At 39.2% G+C, this 25,428-nt stretch overlaps 1 protein-coding gene across 1 annotated transcript in view; it reads right to left on the bottom strand.

Annotated features, from left to right (window-relative positions):
* The window catches only part of DNAH6 (dynein axonemal heavy chain 6), a 249,296-nt gene that overhangs the window by 44,276 nt on the left and 179,592 nt on the right, over positions 1 to 25,428 (bottom strand). The window contains exons 61-64 of the mRNA XM_033125611.1: positions 22,568 to 22,747; positions 18,447 to 18,680; positions 10,329 to 10,464; positions 6,059 to 6,225 (exon numbers count right to left, since the gene is read on the bottom strand). Of these exons, the coding sequence (XP_032981502.1) occupies positions 6,059 to 6,225; positions 10,329 to 10,464; positions 18,447 to 18,680; positions 22,568 to 22,747 (717 nt within the window). The remainder of the gene's footprint in view (positions 1 to 6,058; positions 6,226 to 10,328; positions 10,465 to 18,446; positions 18,681 to 22,567; positions 22,748 to 25,428) is intronic.

The following is a 25,428-nucleotide window of genomic DNA, read 5'->3' on the forward strand; positions in this document are numbered from 1 at the left end:
ATGAATGAAGTGAAAAATGCAGACTGAATTTCAATAGCAATAGAAAGTATCAATAGAGAGTATCAATATTCAATAGAGAGTACCTATAGCAGACTGAATCAAGCAGAAGAAAGCATCTGAGAAGTAGAAGACAGGTCCTTTAATATTATTCAATCACAGGAAAATAAAGGAAAAAAATGAAAAAGTGTAAAGCAAATCTACATGATCTATGGGATTCCATTACCGGAAACAATCTTTATTATTAAAGTCCCAGAAGGGGAAGAGTAGGAGCAGGGGGCAGAAAGCTTATTTAAAGAAATAATGGCTGAGAACTTAGCGATAATTACTTTATATGTAAGTGGATTAAATTCTCCAATAAAAAGGCATAGAGTGGCTGAATGGATAAAAAATAAGAACCAACTATATGCTGCCTACAAGAGATTCCAGCGTTAAGAAGACTCATAGGCTTAAAGTGAAGGAATAGAAGAGATATCTATGAAACTCCAATAGCTAACATCATACTTAATGATGAAAGACTGAATAGTCTTCCTAAAAGGAACAACGCAAGTATATCTACTCTAATCACCTCTGCTCAACTGGATGTTTTACCCAGGACAGTTAGTTAATCAAATGAAACAAAAGACATCTAGATTGTAAAGAGGGAAGTAAAATTATGTCTATTTGCAGATGATATAATTTTGGGTGTAGAAAATGCTAAAGAACTAAGTGAAAATCTATTAGAACTAATACACAAGTTCAGCAGGTTTATAGGATACAAAAATACAGAAAAATCAATTGTATTTCTTTATAGTAGCAATGAGAAAACCAAAAATGAAATTAAGAAAGCAATTTCACTTATAAAAGCATCAGAAAGAACAAAATACATAGAAATAAATTTAACAAGAGAAGTGCAAAACTTAATCTCTGAGAACTGTAAAACATTGTTGGAATAAATGAAAGAAGACCCAAATAAATGGAAAAATACCTCATGTCAATGAATTGGAAGACTTAATGTTGTTAAGTTGGCAATACTCCCCAAATTGATCTACAGATACCTTTCAAAATTCTGGCTGGTTTCTTTTCAGAAACTGCCAAGCTGATCCTAAAAGTCATATGGAAACTCAGAAAACTCAGAATAGCCAACACAATCTTGATAAAAAAGAACAAAATTGGAGGAGTCACACTTGCCAATTTCAAAACTTGCTACAAAACTGCAATAATCAAGATAGTGAAGTACTGGCATAGGACAGACATACAGATCAATGGAATAAACTTGACATTTCAGAAATAAGCTCTTACAAGTAATAAATAAGTAATAAATAAGCTCTTACAATTGATTTTTTGGCAAGGATGCCAAAACAATGGGGGAAAATGATAATCTTTTCAACAAATGGTGCTGGGACAACTGGATGTGCAAAAGAATCAAGCTGGCCCCTTACCTAACACTATATAAAAAATTAACTCACAATGGATCAAAGATACAAATATAAGAAATAACACTTTATAACTCTTAGAAAAAACATAAGAGTAAATTTTCATGACCTTGGATTAGGCAATGTCTTCTTAGATGTGGCCCCAAACTTACGAGCAACAAAAGAAACAGATAAACACCATCAAGAAAGTGAAAAGACAACCATAGAATTGGAGAACATTTCTTTCAAATCATACAAGTCTGATAAAGGACTTGTATCTAGAATATATAAAGAACTTTCAACTCCATAAAAAAAAAGACAACCCAATTAAAAAATGGTAAAGGATCTGAATAGACAATTCTATAAATAGCCAAGAGGTATAAGAAAAGATGCTCGCCATCATTAGCCATCAGGAAAATGAAAATCAAAACCACAATGAGATACTACCTCACACCTACTAGGAGGGCTATTATAAAAAAGACAGATAATAAAAATTGTTGGTAAGGATAATAAAAAATGTTGGTAAGGAGAAATTGGAAACTTTGTAACCTGCTCGTGGGAATATAAAATGTTGACTCAGCAATTCTACTCCTAGATATATATGTACCGAAGAGAAATGAACACATATTTCCACACAAATACTTGTACACAAATATTTATGGCAGTATATTCATAACAGCCAAAAAGTAGAAACAATCACAATGTCCATCAACTGATGAATAGATACAAAAATGTGGTATTTCCATAACAATAGAATATTATTCAGCAATAATTACTTGATACAACATGGATGACCCTTGAAATTAATATGTAAATGAAAGAACAGATACAAAAAACTACATATTGTATGGTTCTGTTTGAAGTGATCAGAAAAGGCAAATCTATAGGGACAGAAAGTACATTAGTGGGTGCCTATAGGAACATTGGGGGGTTGATGGCTCTGGGTGTGGAGTTTCTTTTTTGGGTAATGAAAATGTTCTAAAATTGCACAACTCTGTAAAAGTACTAAAATCTACTGGAACGAACACTTTAAATGTGTGAATTGTATGATATAGGAATTATACGTCAATAAAGCTGTTAAAAAAACTCTTAAGGATCTTTTCTATACATGACCAGAGAATATATGTGTGACAGCTGAAGTGGCATTTTTAACATTTTTAAGTAACACTTGTTTAGTCTCTGTGCCAACAGGGATATTTCTTAGCAAGCAGTTGTGCCAACCGTCCTATGAGAATATTGGGAATTTTCTTCCATGGGAAATCTTGCTTAAATAAATAATCAGCACACAGTGGAACTGAGAGCAGAGACTTAAAATTACATTCATATAACTGGTGTTTCCCAAATTCGGAAAGCCTTACAATTGTTGCTCTGAGTAAGAAGATTTCATTCTGGGTAATGCTAGTAGTGACACACTGTGGTTTTTCAACAGAGAGAAAACCTGGCTCTCAAAGAGACCGCCACCTTCCTGAGATAGAGGGAGCCTGGACTGAAACAGCAGAACTGTCAAGGTCAGGGTTCCCCATGGATTTAGACTTGGAAACCAATGATGCTGCAAGTCAGGACATATCCTGATGTCCTCACCCCTCTGTCTGCTTTGAGAATAACTGTTTCTCCTCACACTCATATATGTTTAATCACTAAAGCAGTCGTTCATAAAGTGTGGCCTCAGAATCAGTAGCAGCATAACATCTGGAAAGTTGTTAGAAATGCAGACTTTTAGCCCCTAGTCCAGACCTACTGAATCAGAAATTCTGAGGGGTGGGCCCCAGGAGTCTTGCTTTAACAAGCCACCAGATGATTCTGATGCATACCAAAATTTGCGAACACTGGTATACAGGACGTTTCTTAGCTTTGTTCTGTGCTGATGAATTATTCTCCCTCAGGCAATCTTTATTCTTCTCTGAGCTAGACAATAATTTCTTTTTTCTCTTTCCATTTCAAATTTCTCATAACCTTATCCTGAGAGGTGTTGATAATATGGATGCCAAAGAAAGAATTGTTGGAATGACAGACATTCTATATCTTGTTGCAATTCTAATGAGTCTACTACCTGATTTATTTAGTTTTTAAAAAATGGAGTTTCATCTTAAAGTCCAAACATGCTATTTCTGAAGGAGGCTGAATTTTCATGCAAGATTGTAGTATCTCACACAAGCCTGTATTGGAACATCCTTTTTCTCTCAAAGGAGCAGTTTACCATGTAGAAGCATTGGACACCAAACAGGCTCAGCTTGTGAACAGACCTGAAAACAATAGGCTGGTTACCTTGAACTCTCTCTCATCACAGAGATCTAGTCTCTGGTCTCATCTTTGTTCTAAGGCTTCCTAAGGTTCTTTCTCTCTCTGGGCAGGGAATCAAGATCTTGAGATCTTGGATTTTTTTTTTTACTGCAGAACCCCAGTTTCTTTAGGAAGTCATTCTCTGGAACCAATACTAGGTAAAGTTTTTCTTAAGTGCCTTGATGAATGTGTCTAATTGGGAGGAGGTGTAGCTGGGATAACATTGTTGTGCTTTGATCTTCTCTTTACGGTTATTTGGTCTTGACTGAGTCAGGAATGCATGTCTCCTCTGGAATGCATACCTAGTTCTTCACTTCTGAAACCTAATCTAAATTCTAGACTCCTCTGTGTTGATTTGTAGAGCAAGTTTTGTTTGGTAGTAAGATTTTTGGTCAAATGCTGGGATAAGAATTTTCAATTAATCTTCTGTGAATTTCTTATAACTGCATCTATCATTTGTAGCTTTGATCACATTTGGAGAACTGTCCTGGGACACGCATGGTGTTGAAGGATGTGATAGGAATAAAAACATTTTTTATTATGAAAATTTCGAGCACATATAGAATTAGAGAAAAATGAACCCAATGTTTCACGCAGTTTGAACATTTATCAAGACAAGGCCATTCTTGTTTTATCAGTACACCCACCCACTCCCCCACTCTTTAGGATTATTTTGAACCATATCTCATGTACCATATTATCTCACCCTTAAGTAATTCAGCATATGTCTCTACAAGATAAGGACTCTGTTCCAGTGATTTATCAACTGTGTCCCAGGCATTATCTTGCCACCATCTGAGGTGACACAACCCAGGTTCAAGTTCCATGTAGTCACCCAACATCCTAAGGTCACAGTTCTTTGACCTCTAACTCCAGTACACATCATCTCACCTCATCCTCAGTCACCCCTCCTCACAGCCAACCTCAGGACGCTGTCATCACTTGGTACTTACTGTTCATTAGAAATTTTAACTCAACTTTGATCACAAACTCGGTCATCCTTCTAGCTGTGCGACACCTCTAGTCCAACTCCATCTGTTCCCAAAGAAACTCAAGATTTTTCCTTTTCTTCCAGTCTATAAGCCCTTTCTTAGATCTCTTCCTCTTTCCAGAGTGACTTTACATCTTCTATTTTTTTTATTGCAATCATCTATAGCTCAGGTCAACCCCATAACTTTTTTCTATGTTCCTACAGAGATGGCAGAAAATCCTACAATGTAACATCAGTATCTCTCAACTATGTGTTGGCTTTCTCGAGTTAGTTCTCTCTCACAGTTCTTGCTCTCAGTCATTTCTCATAGGAACAACCTCCATTTTTCTCCAGTGCCTCCTGAAACTCATCACTTGAATTCTCAGCAGGTAACATAACTCCTTTATTATCAACTGAATTGGGGGTTACATCTGTATATATAAAAACTAGAACTGTCTGCAATGCTTCATTCATTCTGTTGATAACTTTTCCGGTATTGAAACTCTATACCTACTTAGTTCCCATGTCACTTTTTTTCTTCCTATTATTCTTCTTTCCTCCCTGACTATTTCTTCTCATGGATTCCACATTCTTTCTGCCCTTTAAAAAGTTGGTGCTTCTCAGGGTTCCATCCATTGCTCACCTGTCTTCTCTTGTTCTATCATTCATTATTCCTCCATAATTCCAACAACTCCCAGGATTTTACATTGCAACTCAATGCTGATGATTCCTAAATCTCTCATTTGTAACATATATTACTGTTTAGAGTTTCTTACCCACAAATATGTGGGTAATATGGGTCTCCAGACTGCTATCCACTCTGTTGGCTGGTAGGCACTGCAGACTGAAGGACATCTTTCTCTGACACATTTCTTCTTTCACATTTGCTTAGTTGTTGATACAACTGTCCTCTTTGGCACCCCAGCAGAAACTGGAAGCCACACCAGTTCCCTCATGTCCACACCTCCCTCCATCTCTTCAATCTACTACCTCTATCTTAATTCAGGCTGCCATCTTTTCTTACATGAACTACTTCAACAGCTTTCAAACTAGTCTTGGTGACTATGGTTTTGTTCTCTTCAGATGTCTTCTTCCCACTGCTGCCACACTGTGAAAGGCCCACCAGTTCCCTGCTGACGCCCTCCAGCAGACCTCTATCCTCCCTGGCACAGGGCACAAGTTCCCTAACAAAGCACACCAGGATGACCAGGTTTCTGGCTGGCTCGCCAGCCTTTTCTTTCACTATTTTTTGTGTGTAAAATACTATGTTTTATTAATAACACAGAGTCTCTCTTTCTTAGAACCACCTTTCAAACCTGGTCACTGTTATTTTCTAAACAAATAAATGTACTCATATCTGGCTGGTGAGCTTTACAAAGAAACAGTTATAACACAGTCCTTTAAAAAAATACCTTACCTTTTCTTCTTTACAGCATTTAATAAGAATTAGCTTTTGGAAAGAACTTAATTCTGCATTCCAATAATCATAGCTTGTAACCTCATTTTCCTCTGTCATGTCTTCTTCCTCCTCCATTTGGAGATAGCCTTCCCATTCAAGAGGGTTAATATAAGTCTCAAAAGATCCTGGAAACATAATTTAAAAACATGCTTTAATTAGGGTTGTTTTGACTTTGAAATTAAATAAATATATTTGGTAATTTAAAAATCTCTACATTTACTATCAGTTTTTCCTACAAATGTAAATATACTAATCTCCCCCTACCCAACCTAATTAAAGAGGGAAGAATTTTAAATTGGATCATAAAATAAATTCAACAAAATTCCAAAGGGTGCATAGAAATACATTAATCAAATGTGAGCAAAAAGAAAATTGAAGTGATAAGAGTAACATTGGATAAATTAGAATTCAAGGCAAATACAATTAAACAGGACAAAGTAGGTCATTTATATTAAAATACAACCCCCATAATAAAAGCACAATAAAATGAACCTATATGTTCCAGATAATAGCATAAGAATACATCAATCACTGCTGGAGATAGAGGAAAAAGCAGAAAAAATTTAATTGTGGTAGGTGTCGCGTGCCATGTGACGAGAGTTGTGGGGAGTGAGGAGGGCAGCGAAGGGTTAAGAAAAGACGGTAGTCATGAATAAAGTGAATCGGGGCCAAGGGACCTCCAGCCTCAAGGACTAGACTCCCACAATAGAGCCTACACATTAGCTTTTATTAGTTAGGTGGGGAAGAAAAGGAGATAAAGCTTGTCAATCTCAAGATCTGTGAATTCCATACATCATAATAGGAAACTGATTCCAGCCAATCACCCTTGCCTGCAGGCAGCTGAACCATAAGTCTCAGGATGTCTGTACTTCCCCAAGGGACAAAACCTATATGCCTATGAATAGATGGAGAGCACATCATTGAATCTCTTTCCTTGCAGGTTTTGGGAAGGAATGCAGCCACAGAGGCAGAGGCTCTCCTTAGCCAGGGGAAGATGGGGTGCTGTGCCCACCTCTGTGAACCCTGTGGTTTTTCCTGTTGGTCCCCACTCGACTGCGCCTGGCTTGAGTTGTTCCCCCCACCCCCCACCCCCCGTGGGTAATCTTACTCGTCATTGGCTGAGCAGCCATCTTTCTGTTGCCAAACAGGGAGACATAAGGAGCAAGCACAAAGGTAAAGCAAAGTCCCTGAAAGGATCATCTCACAGACTCTCCTTTCTTTAGGGGCAGGTACAAGGAGACAGACGGGTAGGCTGCTGGGTGGCAACAGTAGGAAGTAACACATAGTTATCAGTCTGTGATAGATGATACAAATGGAAAATTCTGGCATACATAATTTGAACAATATAAATCATATGATTAAATTGACATATATACAACTTTCTGTCCTGATAAACAGAATACGTTGCTTTCCCTCCCCCATGGAATATTTATAAGAAATGGGCTTGCACGTAACATAAGAGTTAGGATCCTAGCTAGCCCTTACAATGGTTATAACATGTAGTCAGAATTAGCACTGTAAGTCCTGTAGGTACATGGTGCACAGTGTGCTTGGGTCGAACATGAGGCAAAATAGTTGGCTTGCATTTCAGGCTAGAAAACCACTTTATCCAGCTGGTCTGCTGGGATTCTCCTCTGAGGACCTAATAATAGCAATCAAAGCAATCAAAAAATTTTTTTTCTGCTTTTTCCTCTATTTCCAGCAGTGATTGATGTATTCTTATGCTATTATCTGGAACATATAGGTTCATTTTATTGTGCTTTCATTATGGGGGTTGTATTTTAATATAAATGACCCACTTTGTCCTGTTTAATTGTATTTGCCTTGAATTCTAATTTATCCAATGTTACTCTTATCACTTCAATTTTCTTCCAATTTCTATATGGAATACAGACAATTCCATGGCATGAGACCACAGGGTCCAGCACACCACAGTGCTCTGTGGTTGAAGGTGGCTGCATGATTCAGAGGATCGGGTAGCAGAACCATTGATTCCAAAAGGACTTCTTTTCTCTTGAGGTTACTGTATAATCACTAGGGCTTTGGCTAGTAACACAGGATAAGACACCATAATTTAAATGACAACTCAACTAACAGGACATGAACCACATAGAAGCCATCAAAGACAAAAGATTAAGGCAAATAGGAAGCTTTTGAAGGTTAATAATAACATTGGAATTAATTATTAAACTTCATCTAAAGCTCACTTTGAGAGCACAAGCCCTCCTATCACACATGTACAAACCTTCACAATCCTGTAGGATTTCCATATATCTTGAAATTTTACAAATGAAAGCAGGATGCATAGTTTTAAATTGCTGAAATTTTAGTCCTAATTGACTGGGATAACACACAGTTCCTTTTGTCCAAATATGATGAGTTGTTCCCAGAATTACTTTGGCTTTCAGCCTCCATGTCTTCCCTCTTTCTTTGCCTCTGTGTTTATAGGCTCCATCTAGCTCTTTTGCTTTCGGTCTGCCCCTAACTGTCCATCTCGAGGCTTCTCCTATGAATGTTTTTCTTTTTGTGTTCCACCTCTTTGCTAGCTGTCTTGTGTAACTGATTGACAATATAGAAACCTAATTTCTATATGATGCAGTTATTGAAAAACTTTTTTTCCCCAGTGTTTATTTATACATCAAATAAGCATATTAGGATCCTAGAAATTCTGGTCCATGTAGACTTTAAATCACCACACTGACTGGGTATATTTAGTCAAATAAGTATTCAGATTAAAAGAGTAATTACTGAAAATAGAAGTAGAACACAGAACTTCAAAGTGGTGTGTGTGTATGTGTGAAAAGAATGTGGACAACATATCCGAATGTAAGAAAAAAGGAAAAAAATGAAGCAAAGAATAAAGCCTGAAAAAAAAATCCCCACAAAACAAGATGATAGAAGTCCAAATAGATCAGGGATTCCTACCTTCACCTCTACTGACATTTTGGGCCAAGTGGTAATTTGTTATGGAGGGTTGTTTTGAGCATTGTAGGATATTTAGCCACATCCCTGATCTCTAGCTACTAAATGTCAGTAGCACCACCCCAGCTGTGGCAACCAAAAGAGTCTTCAGACAATGCCAGCTGTCCCTTACGGGACAAAATCTTCCCCAGTTGAAAGCCACTGAAATAGATCAATGACCACAATAAATATACTTGGATTAAAACTTGTCAGTTAAAAAAGAGAGACTGTTACCCTGCTTAAAGCAACAAAATCTCACTAAAGATAAACCAAAAACATGATGATGACACAAAAGAATTGAAAATGAAGAGTGTAGAATATATTACGTATTTAGAGGGGGAATACTAACTAAGAGTAACCTGCTATAAAAAATTTAACATTAAAATATATATTTTAAAGTAAAAAAGCACTAGTCAGTAAAGAGAAATATTATTTAATAAAAAAGGAACAATTAACAAGGAATATAATAGTACTAAACCTATTTGTACTCAACTATAGTTTCATAAAATAGAATGGGAAAAATTCCAGAATTACAAAGAGAAATTGTCAGTCACAGTGGTATACCTTAATGTACCTCTCTTAGAAACTGTCAGATAAAGCATAAAAAAAAAAAAAGCATTAGTAAAATAAACACAGAAGTAAGTTTGCTGGACCTTGAGGACACTATGCGATTAATATGTGAAATAAGGCAGCTAGACACAGACAGATACCATATGATCTCACTTTTATGTGGAATCTAAAACAACAAACAAATCAAAACAACAGAAAAACTACAAGCTCATAGATACAGAGAACAGATTGGTGGTTGCCAGAGGCAGGCGTGGAGGGGTGAGCAAAATGGGTGAAGGGAGTCAAAAGGTACAAACTTCCAGTTATAAAATACATAAGTCTTGGGGATGTAATGTACAGCATGGTAACTATAGTTTATAATATTGTATATTTGAAAGTTGCTAAGAGAGTAAATCTTAAAAGTTCTCATCACACACACAAAAATCTATAACTATGTACGATGATGGTTGTTAAATAAACTTATGAAGTAAATGCACATCCCTAAAATGGGTATAATAGTAAACCTGAAATATTGAAAATTCATGGGCCAAGCATTCAACTGAAGAAATTGGGAAAACAAGTAATTCAGAATTTCTTAATAATGAAGCAATTTCCTAGTGAAAAATACTGATATTGCAGGAAAGGTTAAAGGAGACATTAAAGTTAGGATTGATGAACCTGTTTACACCCCCATCACAGATCCTTTTTGTCCTATTACCTAAGCATATGGAGATAGGACGTAACAATATGTAATATGTAAGTCCTGCAAAAACTGGAAATGATTCTTCTAAGTCACAGCATGCAGACCACATGGGAGTAAGCAGCCAGGGAACTTCAGGTTTAGGTGGGCGTTCCTATTGCAAGACAGAAAGAAAACAAATAATAATTCACAAAGTCAACCACAAAATAGGCTTTCACCTTGTCTAAAGTGAAAAATTAAGCTTTGATACCATGATAAAAATAACCATTTACCTAGGACAAGAAATAAGATATGGTGAAATACAAATGGTGTGGAACCAATTCTACCTGTAGACCTTTGCACAGAAGTGCAGCTGACGAAAGCTTTCCGGCGGACAGTGCAGAAAGCAGTGGATCTGGTGAAGGGTTAACATTACATCCGTTAAATCTACTTCCAGTCTGTTCTCCAACACACCACACCAGTCCCTCCTCACCATCAACTGTTCTTATGGTTAATTATTTCCTTTTTTTTTGCCTGGAGAACTAGTCTCCAAATCAGATTTCCAGATGTTCTCGCCTCTAGGAGGGGTAAGCTGAGTAGGAGACCAATGTCATTAGCAAGACCAGTGGCAATCTTATTCTAGCTGGGTTGAATGTATGTCTAATCCTTTCATATGTTCCTAGAAATTTCTGGGAACAGTAGTATGCCACCTGGCAACATTCCACGAAGCACTTTCACATGAGTAAACAGTTATACAAGAGACAGAGATACAGCTGTCTTTGTAGACTGAAACCAGTTCTTTGAAATTTCGTGATTATTTGCCTGGGGTTCTATACATTTTAAAACAGCTTCATTGAGATACAATTCACTCATAACATGCAATTTACCCGTTTAAAGCATACAACCTAATGTATTTTAGTAAATTCATGGATATATGCAACCATCACCACAGTCAATTTTAGAACCTTTTATCTCCTCAACCTTCCCCCCTCTGCCCCCCCCCCCCCGCCATGAACCCTTTAGCTATTACCCTGCTATCTGCCATGCGCCCCCACCCCCAGTCCTAAACAACTACTAAACTGCTTTCTGTTTCTATAGATTTGCCTATTTTGGACACTTTATATAAATCAAATTTTATAACATATGTCTTTTGTGACTGACTTCTTTCACTGAACTTAATGTTTTCAAAGATTTTTTCATATTTCAAGGTTGTGCTATGTGACGCATATTAGTACTTTCTCTTTATAATTGAATAATATTCCATTGTATAGATATAGCACATTTCATTTACCTACTCATCAGTTGATGGACATTTGGGTTGTTTCTACCTTTTGGCTATTATGAATAATGCTGCTATGAATATTTATGTCCAAGTTTTTGTGTGGACATATGTTTTCATTTCTCTTTGATATACCTAGGAGTGGAATTGCTGAATCATATGGTAATTCTATGTTTAATTGGTTGTGGACCTGTCAGACTGTTTTTCAAAGAAGCTGCACTGTTTTTTGCTCTTTCCAGCAGTTTTTGAGGGTTCTGATTTCTCCACATCTTCACCAACCCTTGTTATTATCTGTCTTTTTGATTCTAGCCATACTAGTGGGTGTGAAGTGGTATCTGCTTGTGGTTTTGATTTACATTTCTCTGATGAATAATGATGTTGGGAATTGTTTCATATGTTTATGTATATCTTCCTTGGAGAAATATCTACTCAGGTCCTTTGTCTATTTCTAAATTGGGTCATTTGTCTTTTTATTATGGAGTTGTAAGAGTTCTTTGTGTATTCTAGATACAAATCCTTTATCAGATATGATTTGCAAATATTTTCTCCTATTCTGTGGGTTGTCTTTTCATTTTCTTGATAGGGTCCCTTGAAGCAAAAACATGTTTATTTTTGATGATGTCCAATTTATTTATTTGTTTATTTTTTGTTGATCATACTTTTGATATCATATCTAAGGATCCATTGTGAAATCTGTGGTCATGAAAATTTATTCCTATGTTTTCTATTAAGAGTTTTAGCTCTTATATTTAGATCTGTGGTCCGTTTTAAGTTATATATGGTGTGATGTAAGGGTCCAATTTCACCCTTTTGCATGTGGCTATCCAGTTGTCCCAGCACTATTTGTTGAAAAGACTTCCTTTCCCAGTGAATTGTCTTGGCGCCCTTGTCAAAAATCAGTTCACCGTAGAGACATGGTTTTATTTCTGGACTCTCACATTTGATTCCATTTATTTGTATACTTATTTTTATGCTAGTATCATACTCTCTCGATTACTGCTACTTTGTAGTAAGCTTTGGGATCTGGATCCTTTGCAATTCCATATGAATTTTAGAATAAGCTTGTCAATTTCTACAAAGAAGTCAGCTGGGGTTTTAATAGGGATCATACTGAATCTGTAGATCAATTTGGGGAGTATTGCCATCCTAACACTATTAAGTATCCAATTCACGAATGTGGGATGTTTCTTTATTTATTTAGGTCCTCTAATGTCTTTCAACATGTTTTGTAGTTTTCAAAGAGTTTAAGGTTGAACTTTTGTTAAATTTACTTGTAAGTATTTTGTTCTTTCTGATGCCCATTGTAGGTGGAATTGTTTCCTTAATTTCATTTTCATCCTGTTCGTTGCAAGTGTAGAGAAGAAATACAGCTTAATTTTATATATTGATCTGTACCTGCAATCTTGCTGAACTTGTTTATTAATTTTAATTATTTATTAGTTGATCCCTTAGTGTTTTCTATATACAATATCATGTCATTTGCAAACAAATAGTTTTACTTCTTTTCCAATCTGGATGACTTTTGTTGCATTTTCTTTTCTTGACTAATTGATGTGGGAAGAAGCTCCAGTACAATGCTGAAAAGAAGTGGTTAGAGCAGACATCCTTGTCTTTTTTCTGAGCTTATGGGGAAAGCATTCAGACTTTCACCATTAAGTATGATATTAGCTGTGGGTTTCTGTACGTATCCTTTATCCAGTTGAGGAAGTTTTCTTCTAGTTCTTGTTTTTTGAGTGTTTCTATGATGAAAGGGTGTTGGATTTTGTCAAATGCTTTTTCTGTGTCTACTAAGATGATCATGTGGTTTTTCTTTTTTATTCTATTGATTTATTGTTCTATTGATATGTAGCATTTATGATAAAAATGGAAAATACTAGTATTAACATAATAGTAACTAACTAAATAAACCAGATAAAGGATGTCCCCCAAACACATTTCTTAGGAAAAAAAATATCAGTCAAGAATCATTAAAATTTCCATGTGGTGGAAGCAAAAATGTTAATAAAAAACCCCTTTTTATTGTATTTTTAAAAGTTTTTATTAAAATATAGCAAATTACAATATTATGTTAGTTTCAGATGTACACCATAGTTCTTTAACATTTATATACCTAAAGAAGAGATCATCATGACAAGTACAGCAACCACCTGACACTGTATCACATTATCAGTGCTATCGACTATATTACCTGTGCTGTACATTACATCCCCGTGACTTATTTGTTTTATACCTAAAACTTTGAACCTCTTATTCCCCTTCACTTTACCCTCTCCTTTTTAATTTTTCAATTACAGTTAACATTCAATATTATTTTATGTTTATTTCAGGTGTACAGCATAGTGGTTAGACATTTATATAATTTAAGAAGTGATCCTCCTGACTAGTCTAGTAGCCACCTGGCACTATACGTATGAGCTGTTAACATCACATCACTGACTATTTGGCCTATGCTTTACTTTACATCCCCATGACTATTTTGTAACTAGCAATTTGTACTTCTTATTCCATTCAGTTTTTCATCCATCCTCAAACCCCCTCCCATATGGCCACCTTCAAAATTTTCTTTGTATGTATGAGTTTGTTTCTGTTTTGTTTGTTTGTTTGTTTTGTTCTTTACATTCCACGTATAAGAGAAATCACATTGTATCTGTCTTTCTCTGTCTAACATACTCCACTCAGCACAATACCCGCCAGGTCCATCCATGCCACTGCAGATGGCAAGAACCCATTCCCTCCCCTGGCTGAGTAATAGTTCGTTGTATATATGTACCACCTTCTCTTTATCCATTCATCCATTGATGGACACCCAGGGTACCTCCACATCCTGGCCATTGTAAACAATGCTGCAGTGAACATATGGATGCATATATCTTTTCAAATTAGTGTTTTGGTTTTCTTCGGATCACTACCCCGAAGTGGGACTACTGGGTCCTTCTTTGTCTCTTGTTTTAAGTCTATGGTCTATGTTGTCTAGTATTATTATTGCTAACACAGCATTTTTGTTTGTTTCCATTTTCATGTAATGTCTTTTTCCCATCCCTTTACTTTCAGTCTCTGTATGTCTTTCAATCTGAAGTGAATCTCTTGTAGGCAGCATACATAAGGGTTTTGTTTTTTTAATCCATTTAGCCACCCTATTTTTTGATTGGAATATTTAATCCATTGACATTTAAAGTAATTGTTGATAGGTAAGTTGTTATTGCTATTTTATGATTCCTATTTTTTTCTTTTCTTTTTTGTTTTCATTTTAAAGAAGTCCCTCTAAGATTCCTTGTAATACTGGTTTGGTGATGATGAACTCCTTTAGCTTTTTCTTGTCTGGGAAGCTCTTTATCTGTCCTTTGGTTCTAAATGATAGCTTTGCTGGATGGAGTAATTTTGGTTGTAGGTCCTTGCTTTTCATCACTTTGAATATTTTGTGACAATCCCCTCTGGCCTGCAAAGTTTCTGTTGAGAAAACAGTTGACAGTCTTATGGGATCTCCCTGATAGGTAACTAATTATTTTTCTTTTGTTGCTTTTAAGAGTCTCTCTTTGTCTTTAAACTTTGATATTTTAATTCAGATGTGTCTTGGTGTGGGCTTCTTTGGGTTCATCTCATTTGGGACTCTGTGCTTTCTGGACTTGTATGTCTATTTTCTTTGCCAGGTTCAGGAAGTTTTCAGTCATTATTTCTTCAAATACATTTTCAATTCCTTGCTGTCTTTCTTCTCCTACTATGATGCGAATGTTGGTATGTTTGATGTTGTCCCAGAGGCAACTTAAGCTATTCTCATTTTTTTGGATTCTTTTTTCTTTTTGCTATTCTGTTTGGGTGTTTTCTGCTACCTTATCTTCCAAATCACTGATTCAGTCCTCCGCTTCATCTAATCTACTGTTGATTCCCTCTAAGATAGTCTTCATTTTGGATTCTTTCTTATGTTTTTCTATCTCCATTTTTATGTTTCCTATCTCTTTACTGACATTCTCCCTGAGGTCATGGAGCAAGCTTGTAACCAGTGTTTTGAACTCTGTGTCTGGTAGATGGCTTGTCTCTATTTTGTGTAGTTCTTTTTCTGGAGCTTTGCTCTGCTCCTTTATTTGGGACATGTTTCTTTCTCTCCCTGTTTGCCTACTTCCCTGTTGTTTTTTACTATGTATTAGGTCAGGCTGCTATGTCTCCCAGTCCTAGTATAGTGGCCTAATGTGGTAGGTGTCCTGTGGGGCCCAGTAGTGCAGTCTCCCTGCTCAACTGAGCCTGATGCTCCAGGTATGTCCCTGGTATGGGTTGTGTGTGACTTCCTGTTATAGTTGAGCCTTGGTTGCTATTTTCACAGTTGAGCCTCAGGCTGACTGTTTGTGAGGACTGGCCATGACTACAGTGGAGGAGCGGTTGTGCGGGGGCTGACCCTACAGAGTAGGATTCACTTTAGCCGGGCTCTAGTGCCTTCCCAGTTTGCCCTTTGGGTTTGTCATACTTGGAAGCAGCTGCGTGATACTCTGGCTTGGTGGGAAGCTGGCCACTGGGTTTGCCAGCCTGGGACCTCTGGGAGGAGCCCTGTTGCAAGCCAAGTTGAGCTGCAGTCTGTGCCCAGTCCAAAGTCACCTGGCATGAGCCATAAAGCAATCCACAGATGACTGCCATCCATGCTGGGTTTGGAGGTGCCTCAAGAGGCCAAGCTGCAAACCAAGGCCAGCTGTGGCTAGTGCCAGGCTTTGGCTGCTTAGCAAGAAGTATGGGATATGCCGAAGCCAGATTCTTCTTGTTTGGGTTTTGTGACCCTTTGAGAGGTTTTAAAAAAGTGTGCAGCATGAGCCAAGACAGGCTGTTTGTATGGAAAAGCTAGTGAAAGTGGTTTGGGTGTGCCTGAATGTTGCGTGGGGTGGGGTCTCAGGGAATTACCAGGGCAGGGTGACCAAGCAGTGTTAGCCAGCTTGATGGAGACTCAGATATGGCAACCTCCTATGTCTGCATGCCAGGAGGGGGTAGTGCTCAGCAAAGAAACAATGGCTCCTCTGTCTGGAGAAAGCTGCTCCTCTAGCCCTCACTCAGAAGCCAGACAACTTAATTCCTACCCGTATGTCCCTGGCACCTATTGAGCTGCTGCCCCAGAGCTGGAGCTCGGAGTGAGTGAGTCCATCAGCAAGTAAGTCTGTGCAAGAGCCTTTTAAAAGGAATGCCTGGGACTGCAGCCACCCTTTTCTCACTCAGCCACAATCTCTGCTACTTTTCACAGACAGAAGTTATGGGGACTTTTCTCCCTAGCACTGTGACCATGGGCTGGGGAGCCTGGTTGGGGCTGGGATTCCTCTCTCCTCAGGGAGGACCTCTGCAGCTGAGATATCCCTCCCAATTTTTAATGGTCACATGCAGGTGTGGGACTAGTCTTGTCTCTGTCCCTCCTACCAGTCTTCTTTTTGTTTTCAGTTGTAGGGCTTTGGTTCACCTCTAAAAAGAGTTGTGTTTTTTTTTTTTTTAAGTTTGAGAAATTTCTGAAGATGATTTCTGGATAATTTTAAGTTTTGAGTTTAATGGTATTTAAAGCATTTTAAATTCTTTTTAAAATATGTTGCTCATAAGAAGTAGCAGGTGGTACTGAGATGGACATGGGCTTTGGAAGCTTAGGCACAGGTATGAATCAGACTCTGTCATGCATTAGTTATATGATTCTGGAAAGTTCTTTAAGCTCTTTAAGCCTCTGCTTGGGAAAACTCTAAACAAGGCTGTTCACGAGAGTCCTGTGAGGAAGGAAGGGCGATGATGCTCTGGGAAGGGCCTGGCTGAGTGACCAACTAATAGTCAGCAGTAGAGTGGAGTGCGTGAGAGGGCATCCTCTCCAGACTAGGAGGGTTCAAATCCTCATTCCAAACCCCGTTAAGTATCGGTATATGATCATGACAAGTTATTTAATTTCTCTGTGCCTAATTATCTTATGTGCAGATTAGAGATAAAAATCAGGAACTCACATAAGAGGAATACTGAGAGGAATAAATGAGTTGATATGCTTACATAGCAAGCCCTCTGTAAGTATTAACTGTGATTATGAAGTTAAGATATCATTAAGCAAGGATTAAGAGAATATGTATGCATGCAAGATGGTTGGGGGTTGGGGAGGAAGGATCATCTGGGGGAAAGGCCTTGTCTGGGCTTGTCCTGGGAGGGCACTGAGAGTCAAATAAAAGCATAAATTCCAACCTCCCAGTGATGTGCTGAGTCTCAAATACTGGCAAACAGGTGCAGGTGTCATGTTTGCAGGAGCCGAGGGCGGGGCTCAGTATTGGCAGGACAAAAGTTTGGAGTGGGGCAGAGATGGAATTGCAGGCAAGCGTTGGGACACTGTGGCTCACTTCAGTGGACTGCCAGGTTTGTGGTATGTGGGTGAGATGGTCCAATTGAAGGGGCTGGAGCAAGTTAGACAAATGGATGAACCTGAAGAAGGAAACTGTAGCAGAACTTGCATTACAGTATTACAGAAGGCAACAATCAAGTTAATTACTTCCCATGCTTTATAATGAAAGATGTGTCCAGGTAAGAGAGGGTCATGATTTCACAAACAGTATTGCCAAATCTGTGAATTATAACTTTTATTGGATTTTAACTCTTTATATTTGTAAGATGGTCAACTTTTCAAAACATGGTCACATCTTCTAGCTCACTGGTTGCACCCAACATCACTTTTGTATAGGTGGGGCCACTGCTGCAGAAAGAGGCTAAGTGTCACCACAATTACACAGCATCTGGAGACAGAGCTAAACTATAGCCTCGTCTTCCTGACCCCCAGCAGCCCCCACACTGGGCCACACTGCCAAATGTATAACCTTCAGCCACCATGGAGTATTGGTAGATGCTTGTGCGCTCCATGTAGAATAACATTTACAATCTAAACTTGAAACAGGTACCTTTTCTAATCCCGCAGAACCTCGGAGAAAGAAATTCCATTCAGCATCAGTTAAATTTCCTTGCTGACGCATGATCTCAACGCAGAGCATAAAGCTGTAGATGAGTTTATGTTGTTCAAAAAGTCCTCTCGAAACATTGACATAAGCACTTAGGAGGGTTTGTTCCAGTAGTATTTCCATACGCTGCTGTAGATCATCTGTTGTCACAGAAGTTTCAATTGTTGTATTGAACAACTGTGGGAAAGAGAACTTTATCAATGTCTCTGATTTAATTCAATTTCCGTGGAGAAAAAAATCCCTGCTCCTCACCCTGCCCCTCATATTCAGCGAGCAAAGAGCAACACAGGAAATGATTACTGTACTATGAAAAAGTCCAGAATTCATCCCAAATTGATATGTGATATTTATTTTCTGCACTCTCTTTTCTTTCCCCATTTTTCAGAAATGGAGCAATGCCAAACTCTTGACAACGTAATTCAAAAGGCATTATCTTGATGTGAGGCAGAAAATGTTGGAAAATGGAGGAGAGCTGGCAGAACCACTGTTTTCATGTCCTCAACTCAGATTTGATCATCACTTTGGGGTGATAGAAATAAGGGCAAGATAAGGTCATGCATTCTTTTTTGGCACTTTCCCAAGATAATTCTTCGGGTGTGGGAAGATGTGCTAGAATTTTCTTTGAAATTTCAGAGGAACCAGTTTTAAAGGAGACTTCTATCCTGCTTCCTACCTGGAAATTTTGAGAGCATGGCCCCTGCCCTGGAGGTGCCCCACATTACAAGGACACCGGGTAGGCAGCAGAGATGGTGGCATCAAGGGCCTAGGCATGAGAGGGCCAGAGGCAGCCCTACACATTTCCTGCAACCTACAAGTAGCATGGGGGGAAGATATGAAAATTCCCAAGGGCCCCAAGCTGTATGAGGAAGCTGAGCAGAGCCTTCTCTCATGGGCCTACCTGGAAGTCATGGGGCAAGGGCATCTTGCAGCAGAGACTGGGAGAGTCTCAGAAGGGACTAGAGGGACATGTGGCTTTAGTTTCGCAGTATAAAAGTGTAAAGGTATGAGGCAGTGCCTGCCCAATCCCTGGGCTACCTTGAAAGGGCTCAAGATACACTGCTCAGGGGGAGACCAGACAGATCAAAACAGACTGGAAGCTGGAAGCCAGAAGAGGACCAAGGCAGATCAGGGCCAAGAAGTGTACTCCACTCCGCCCTAAAAACACTGCACGGCTGTTTGCAGGCCTCCCATGTACCCACCCCTCCTGCTAACAGGATGGAGCACAAAGGGAAATGAGCCTGTCAGTTTCCTCACTGAAAGATGAGGTCTTCATTCTCCAACATTCAAAGACAGGGTTTGGAAGAAGCATATACTTATTTCAGAGAATTGGGAAAGCCCTTGGTAATTCTCCCCAAAGTTTGGTCGATAAACTGTAACAGAGTTGTTTCTTTAATACACTCAGAAGAAAGAGGATTGAGCTTTCTTTAACGACCTGACAAGAAGCAGGGAGGTTAAGGTCCAGCGAAGGAAGATGTGATGTGTTTGGTGCTGAAGTAAAACATGGCAAATCTCGACACACCCTAAGTAATTTCAGTGTGAAATGGAATTTGGATAGGTTTGGTAGAGGCTGGCCAGGGCTGTTACCTACAAATATGTTTTGTGTTTCTAGTTTCCCTTCCAAACAGCAAAACTCCAGTGCTTTGATGATTTGTCCTCTGTATCCCTTTTTCTGTTAGCCTAGGATATTTTCAGAGCATCTTTATTTTTATTTCTTAAAGGAGATATTAAAACCTTGAAAAGCATAAGTTGCAAAGCACTCAGGATGAAAAAAGTACTATCAAAGTCACTTAGGTGGAATGAAAGGAATTGCTAATCCTTACCTTGCTTGGTTTGATACCCACCAACTAAAGGAAGGGAGCAGAGATGTGAGAAGGGCAACCCAATGCCTTTAGAAACTGAGATTTGACCGCAGTACAAATGGCTTCTAAAGGCCAATAAAGCAAACATATTTGTGGGAAGAGAGCCCAGGCACATCTCCACGTCATAACTCTCATTTCTCACAATTCTTCATTTCCATTCTCTCCTGCAGCTTCCATGGATGCTGGACCCCTACCAATACCAAGGGGGCTAAACAAGACGTCTAGATGAAATACCAAGCTTGGTCTAGGGTCATAAAAATTGTTTGAATATTTCAACAGCTTTTTAATGGAGGGATGTAAACAGACTCTTCCCTTGTGAAACACTAATGAAGTATCATATGATCCTAAGCACCACGGGGGAGACACAGGGATGGGTGAGGCTTCGATTCCGCCTTCTGGGAGGTCTGACTAGGAGGAGAGAGAAGCCCACCACCCAAGGCAATGTGGTGTAAGTGCCCTATGAAGCATCGCAAATGTGTTGGCTACAAGACTGATGCAAAGTGCTTGCTACTCCTCCCATTGAGGAGTGGAGCCTAAATCCCCTCCCCTTGAATGTGGGCTAGCCTTGACTCAATTGATCAAGAGACTGCAGCAGAAGTGATGATGTATAACATCCAAGACTAGGTCAGAAGAAGCCTTACAGCTCTCACCTTGGTTTCTAGAACATTTACTTTGGGGAGGTGCCCTCTTAAAACCCAGTTGCCGTGTTGTGAGAAGCCCAGGCCACATGGAGAGGCCACTGTCGACAGCCCAGCCACGTGAGAGCCAATTGGGATGTCCAACCCATTCCAGCCTCCAAATGACTGCAGCTCCAGCTAAAGTCTTCACTGGAGAAGGGGTCCTTAAGCTGGGAGGGAGAGCATTCTAAACAGAAGGAGTGCCTCATGGCACCCGGTGAGTCTAGGGAATGTGAGTGATTCATTTGGCTGTTGCAGAGGAGTAGTGAGAAGTGTGGCTCGAGAGAGAGGACAGGGACAGGTTGGACAGCTTGGGAGTGTGAACTGTGTTTGATGGGCAATATCTGTGAAAATCCATTTAGGACCCAGTTGTGTGGAACAGTGTTTTGATAACACTAGGCCCAGGCTGACCTGGCTTCCAGTGTGAGAACCGGCACAGAGTAAAGGTGTCAGCATGTAACCAGGAGCAAAGATGTGTTGCAGGGAAACGTGATATATCTATAATTCTCCAGTGTTCTCTACTGTGAGTGGCACATATGGAGAGGCTTTTGTGGAGTTCTGTTATGGGCATGAGCACAATTGATTAAAGAAGCGAATGTAAGCTAAACTGAAAAAGGAGCAATATAGACAAGAAGGCAGTAGGAGCAGGTAGATGGGAAAACTGAGCCACTGAAGCTGTGTGTGGGTGGGCTGAGAGGAAGAGGTCACTGGTCGCTGAGAGAAAGTCTGAAGGTGAACGGAGAGGCCCCCTAGGGATGGGGACCCTTGAGTACGTTTTGCTGTGTAATAAGTAATGCAAACTTCCTTTCTCCTCTGGAAATTTTCAGATAAATTGGCATCGCTTGGGAGATATGGATTGCTGCCCCAAAGAGGTGAGGGGTGAAAATATGCTAATCATGAGAAATCAGATGAAATTTAATTACGAATATGAATGAGATGAAGTAGAAAGACCATAAATAAAACACGAAAGTCTCACAGTAATGTGGTTAAAGTGGGAAAGGAACAGAGGAAAGGAGACTAGGGCATGTACAGTTCCTCTAAATAAAGGCCAGGCATGGGGGGCAGCAAATTGTATAAAAAGTTATAGAAGAAAAAAAGATACAGGCCAATTCACTTAAGCATCAGTGCTGTCAGAGACTTGAGATACAACACAGAAAACTCTTCAATGGTGGAAAGGAAGCTGGATTACTGTAGAGAAAATGTAAAAAAATGGTTTGGAGCTGTGACTCTTAAAAGAGAAAAAGAAAGGCAGGCCTGAAGGAAAACAAGCAAGTTAGGTGAGGAAGCCAAGAGAAAATCTTTCTTTTCCTTCTCTACAGAGTGTTCTGAGCAGTATATACTCGGCACCACATGTCTTTAGCAGACATGGCAGGTGGAGCTGCTCTTGAACCGGACGTCTGAACCCAAACTCTTGGAGGATTTTACCCAATAACTAGACTCATGACTTGTCTGAGGCAAGGAGAAACTCAACAGGGTTTAAAGGAAAACCAAAGAGATAAATTTCACTAACAACAACTTCAACACTTACCTGTTTAAAATATTTTAATGAATACTGATACATAGGATCTATTTCGGAGAGGCTTGCAATCACGAAGTACATCACGGAGCCTTGAATGGCTATTGGACGATACTTCTCACGAGCAGCGTTTATCATCATTTCAGTGGACTCTGCTTCCTTCAGCCTGATTTTAATGGCACCAGAAGTGATCTGCATAAACATATGAAAACAAGTTCTTAAGGATGTGTTTCAAAATAGTGGTGGGATTTTTGGAACAGATCCAGTTGCATCTAGGAAAGAAATAAGGATATGATGAATTAGTGATTATAATAAGGGGGTTGCCAGGTAGAATGACCGAGTCTCAGGACTCAGTGGCCAGCTACTGACTGTGCTGACCTCCTCTCCTTCCAGAGTTAGGGGTGGGCAAATGGAAACAGGCAATGCAAATAACCCTGAAAAACTGGAGCAGGACTTCTCTGAGATCAAATCTGAGTTAATTTGAAATAGAAACACTAACACAGGACTTCCAGTTGATCCCCGATTTCCTCATGAGCAGTCCTAAAATGATCCAGGATTCACATATGAAAGAACACGAAAGAAGAAGGCACACCCAAATCTTTTGGGACACTCTGCCCAAAAGAGGGAAGGGGGTGGGGTAGAGAGAGGCTGGAAGGAAGGGGTACCACCTCCCACTCTGGAATCACAAGGAAGACTAATATTCTCCTCTTTCTTTTCCTAGCATTCCTATGTATAGACATAAGGAAATCGTAAGGAAGCTGGTGTTTGCCAAGGGTTATAGACCTAAATAAGTTGGAGAGGGTTTCAATGTCCTTGCTATTCTTTTGGTATTCTGCATTTTGGGCCTGTGGGAACCTTTCGTCCAATGGGCCTTCTAAGATTCCCTTTTCTGTCTCCCTCCATCTCTCTATGTTGCTGGCTATACCTGTCCTCCTCCTTTAACTCCCACTTTGTTTTTAGCTGTGGATATCTGTGAATTGGGAGATCCTGTGTCTGTAGAAAGTCAAAGTTTCTAGGGCAGGGACCATGAAAAATCACTATGGGAACTGATGCTCAGTATTTGCTATAGTAAAAGGAGAGTGAAAGAGGCCATCAGGTTTCTGTCTACAGCCTCACTGCCCAGCAGGAATATAATGTGAGCCACATATATAATTCTAACTTTTCTAAGTTTATTAAAAGTAAAAAAACAAAAACAACAAAAAAAAACAAGTGAAATTAATTTTGACAATATACTTTATTTAACCCAATATAACCCAACATATGTTGGCTATATCAACATACAATCCATATAAAAATTACTGAGATATTTTTACATATTTTTGATTAACTCTTTGAAATCTGGTATATATTTTACACTAACAACACACCTGAATCCAGACTAACTATATTTCAAGTGCTCAGTAGCCACACTTGGCAAGTGGCTAAGTTTAAACTGTCCACCCCGGTCTACCAGGAAAGTGAAGGGAAGGACTCAGTACAGAGCTGTGTCCAGGAATCAGGCTCGAACTCTCCCTTTACTGACCCGTTAGGAACCTGAGGGGACAAGAAAGGGAAGCGTTGAGTGGGAGACCTCAATCTTAATATTGGACTCAATTAAAGCTTTTAGACATGAGTAGAAAAAAGGAAGTTGATATAGGAGCAGTTGGATCATGGGGACCCACTTGCAAACAATTCTTTATTTCTTGGGGAGCTCAAGGCTCTGATAATTCAGAACCTAGGGCTAAGCTAAAAGAAAGAAAAGTGGATCATTTTCTTCTTTTTGCCAGAGAATATTAGAAGACTATACACCTCAACTGAGTTTAGTAACTACTTATAGGTATTATGCCCTAGAGACTTCAGGCTTCAGCGATGGTTAGGAAATATGACACACACAAGGTCTGCCAATTAAGTTCGCAAACTCATTCCTAGAAAAAGTGCTACATACCTCATTGCTGAATATCACTATGGTCACCTTTGAAGTACTCCCCTTGGGAAGTTATGCACCAACACCAGTGCCTAGTCCACACTTCAAAGCAATTTTGGAACTCTTTTTCTGGAATGGCCATCAGAGCTGTCATCATATTACCCTTGATGTCCTGAATGTCATCAAAATGTTTTTCTTTCAATATTTCTTTTATCTTCAGGTAAAGAAAGAAGTCATTGGGGGCCAGATAACGTGAGTAGGGAGAGTGTTCCAATACAGTTATTTGTTCACTGGCTAAAAACTCCCTCACAGACAGTGCCGTGTGAGCTGGTGTATTGTCGTGATGCAAAAGCCATGAATCGTTGGTGAAAAATTCAGGTCGTTTTCATCTAACTTTTTCACCATAGCCTTTTCAGCACTTCCAAATAGTAAACTTGGTTAACTGTTTGTCCAGTTGGTACAAATTCATAATGAATAATCCCTCTGATATCAAAAAAGGTTAGCAATATCATTTTGACTCTTGATTTGGACTAATGGAACTGTTTTGGTCGTGGAGAATTAGCTCACTTCCATTGTGCACTTTGACGCTTTGTTTCAGGGGCATATTGGTACACCCATGTTTCATCACCAGTGATAATACGGCCCAAAACATCGTCTTGCTTCTTGCCAAACTTTAACTCTCCTTTGCTTTTGTTCATCAGTGAGCTCCTTCGGGACCATGTTTGCACACACCTTTCTCATGCCAAGATTTTCAGTTAAGATTTTCCTAACTGTTGCTCTGTCAATGTTTACTTGGTCTGCTGTGCTTCTCACAGTCAGCCGACAATTTTGATGTGCAATTCGACAAATTTTTGCAATGTTTTCATCAGTTCTGCTCATTACTGGCCACCCTGACCTCTTTTCATCAGTGACACATTCTCTCCCCTCAGAAGAACGTTTAATCCATTTGTACACTGCCATTTTCTTCATG

The sequence above is a fragment of the Rhinolophus ferrumequinum genome, chromosome 13, assembly GCF_004115265.2.
Source record: "Rhinolophus ferrumequinum isolate MPI-CBG mRhiFer1 chromosome 13, mRhiFer1_v1.p, whole genome shotgun sequence".
Classification (NCBI taxonomy): Eukaryota; Metazoa; Chordata; class Mammalia; order Chiroptera; family Rhinolophidae; genus Rhinolophus; species Rhinolophus ferrumequinum.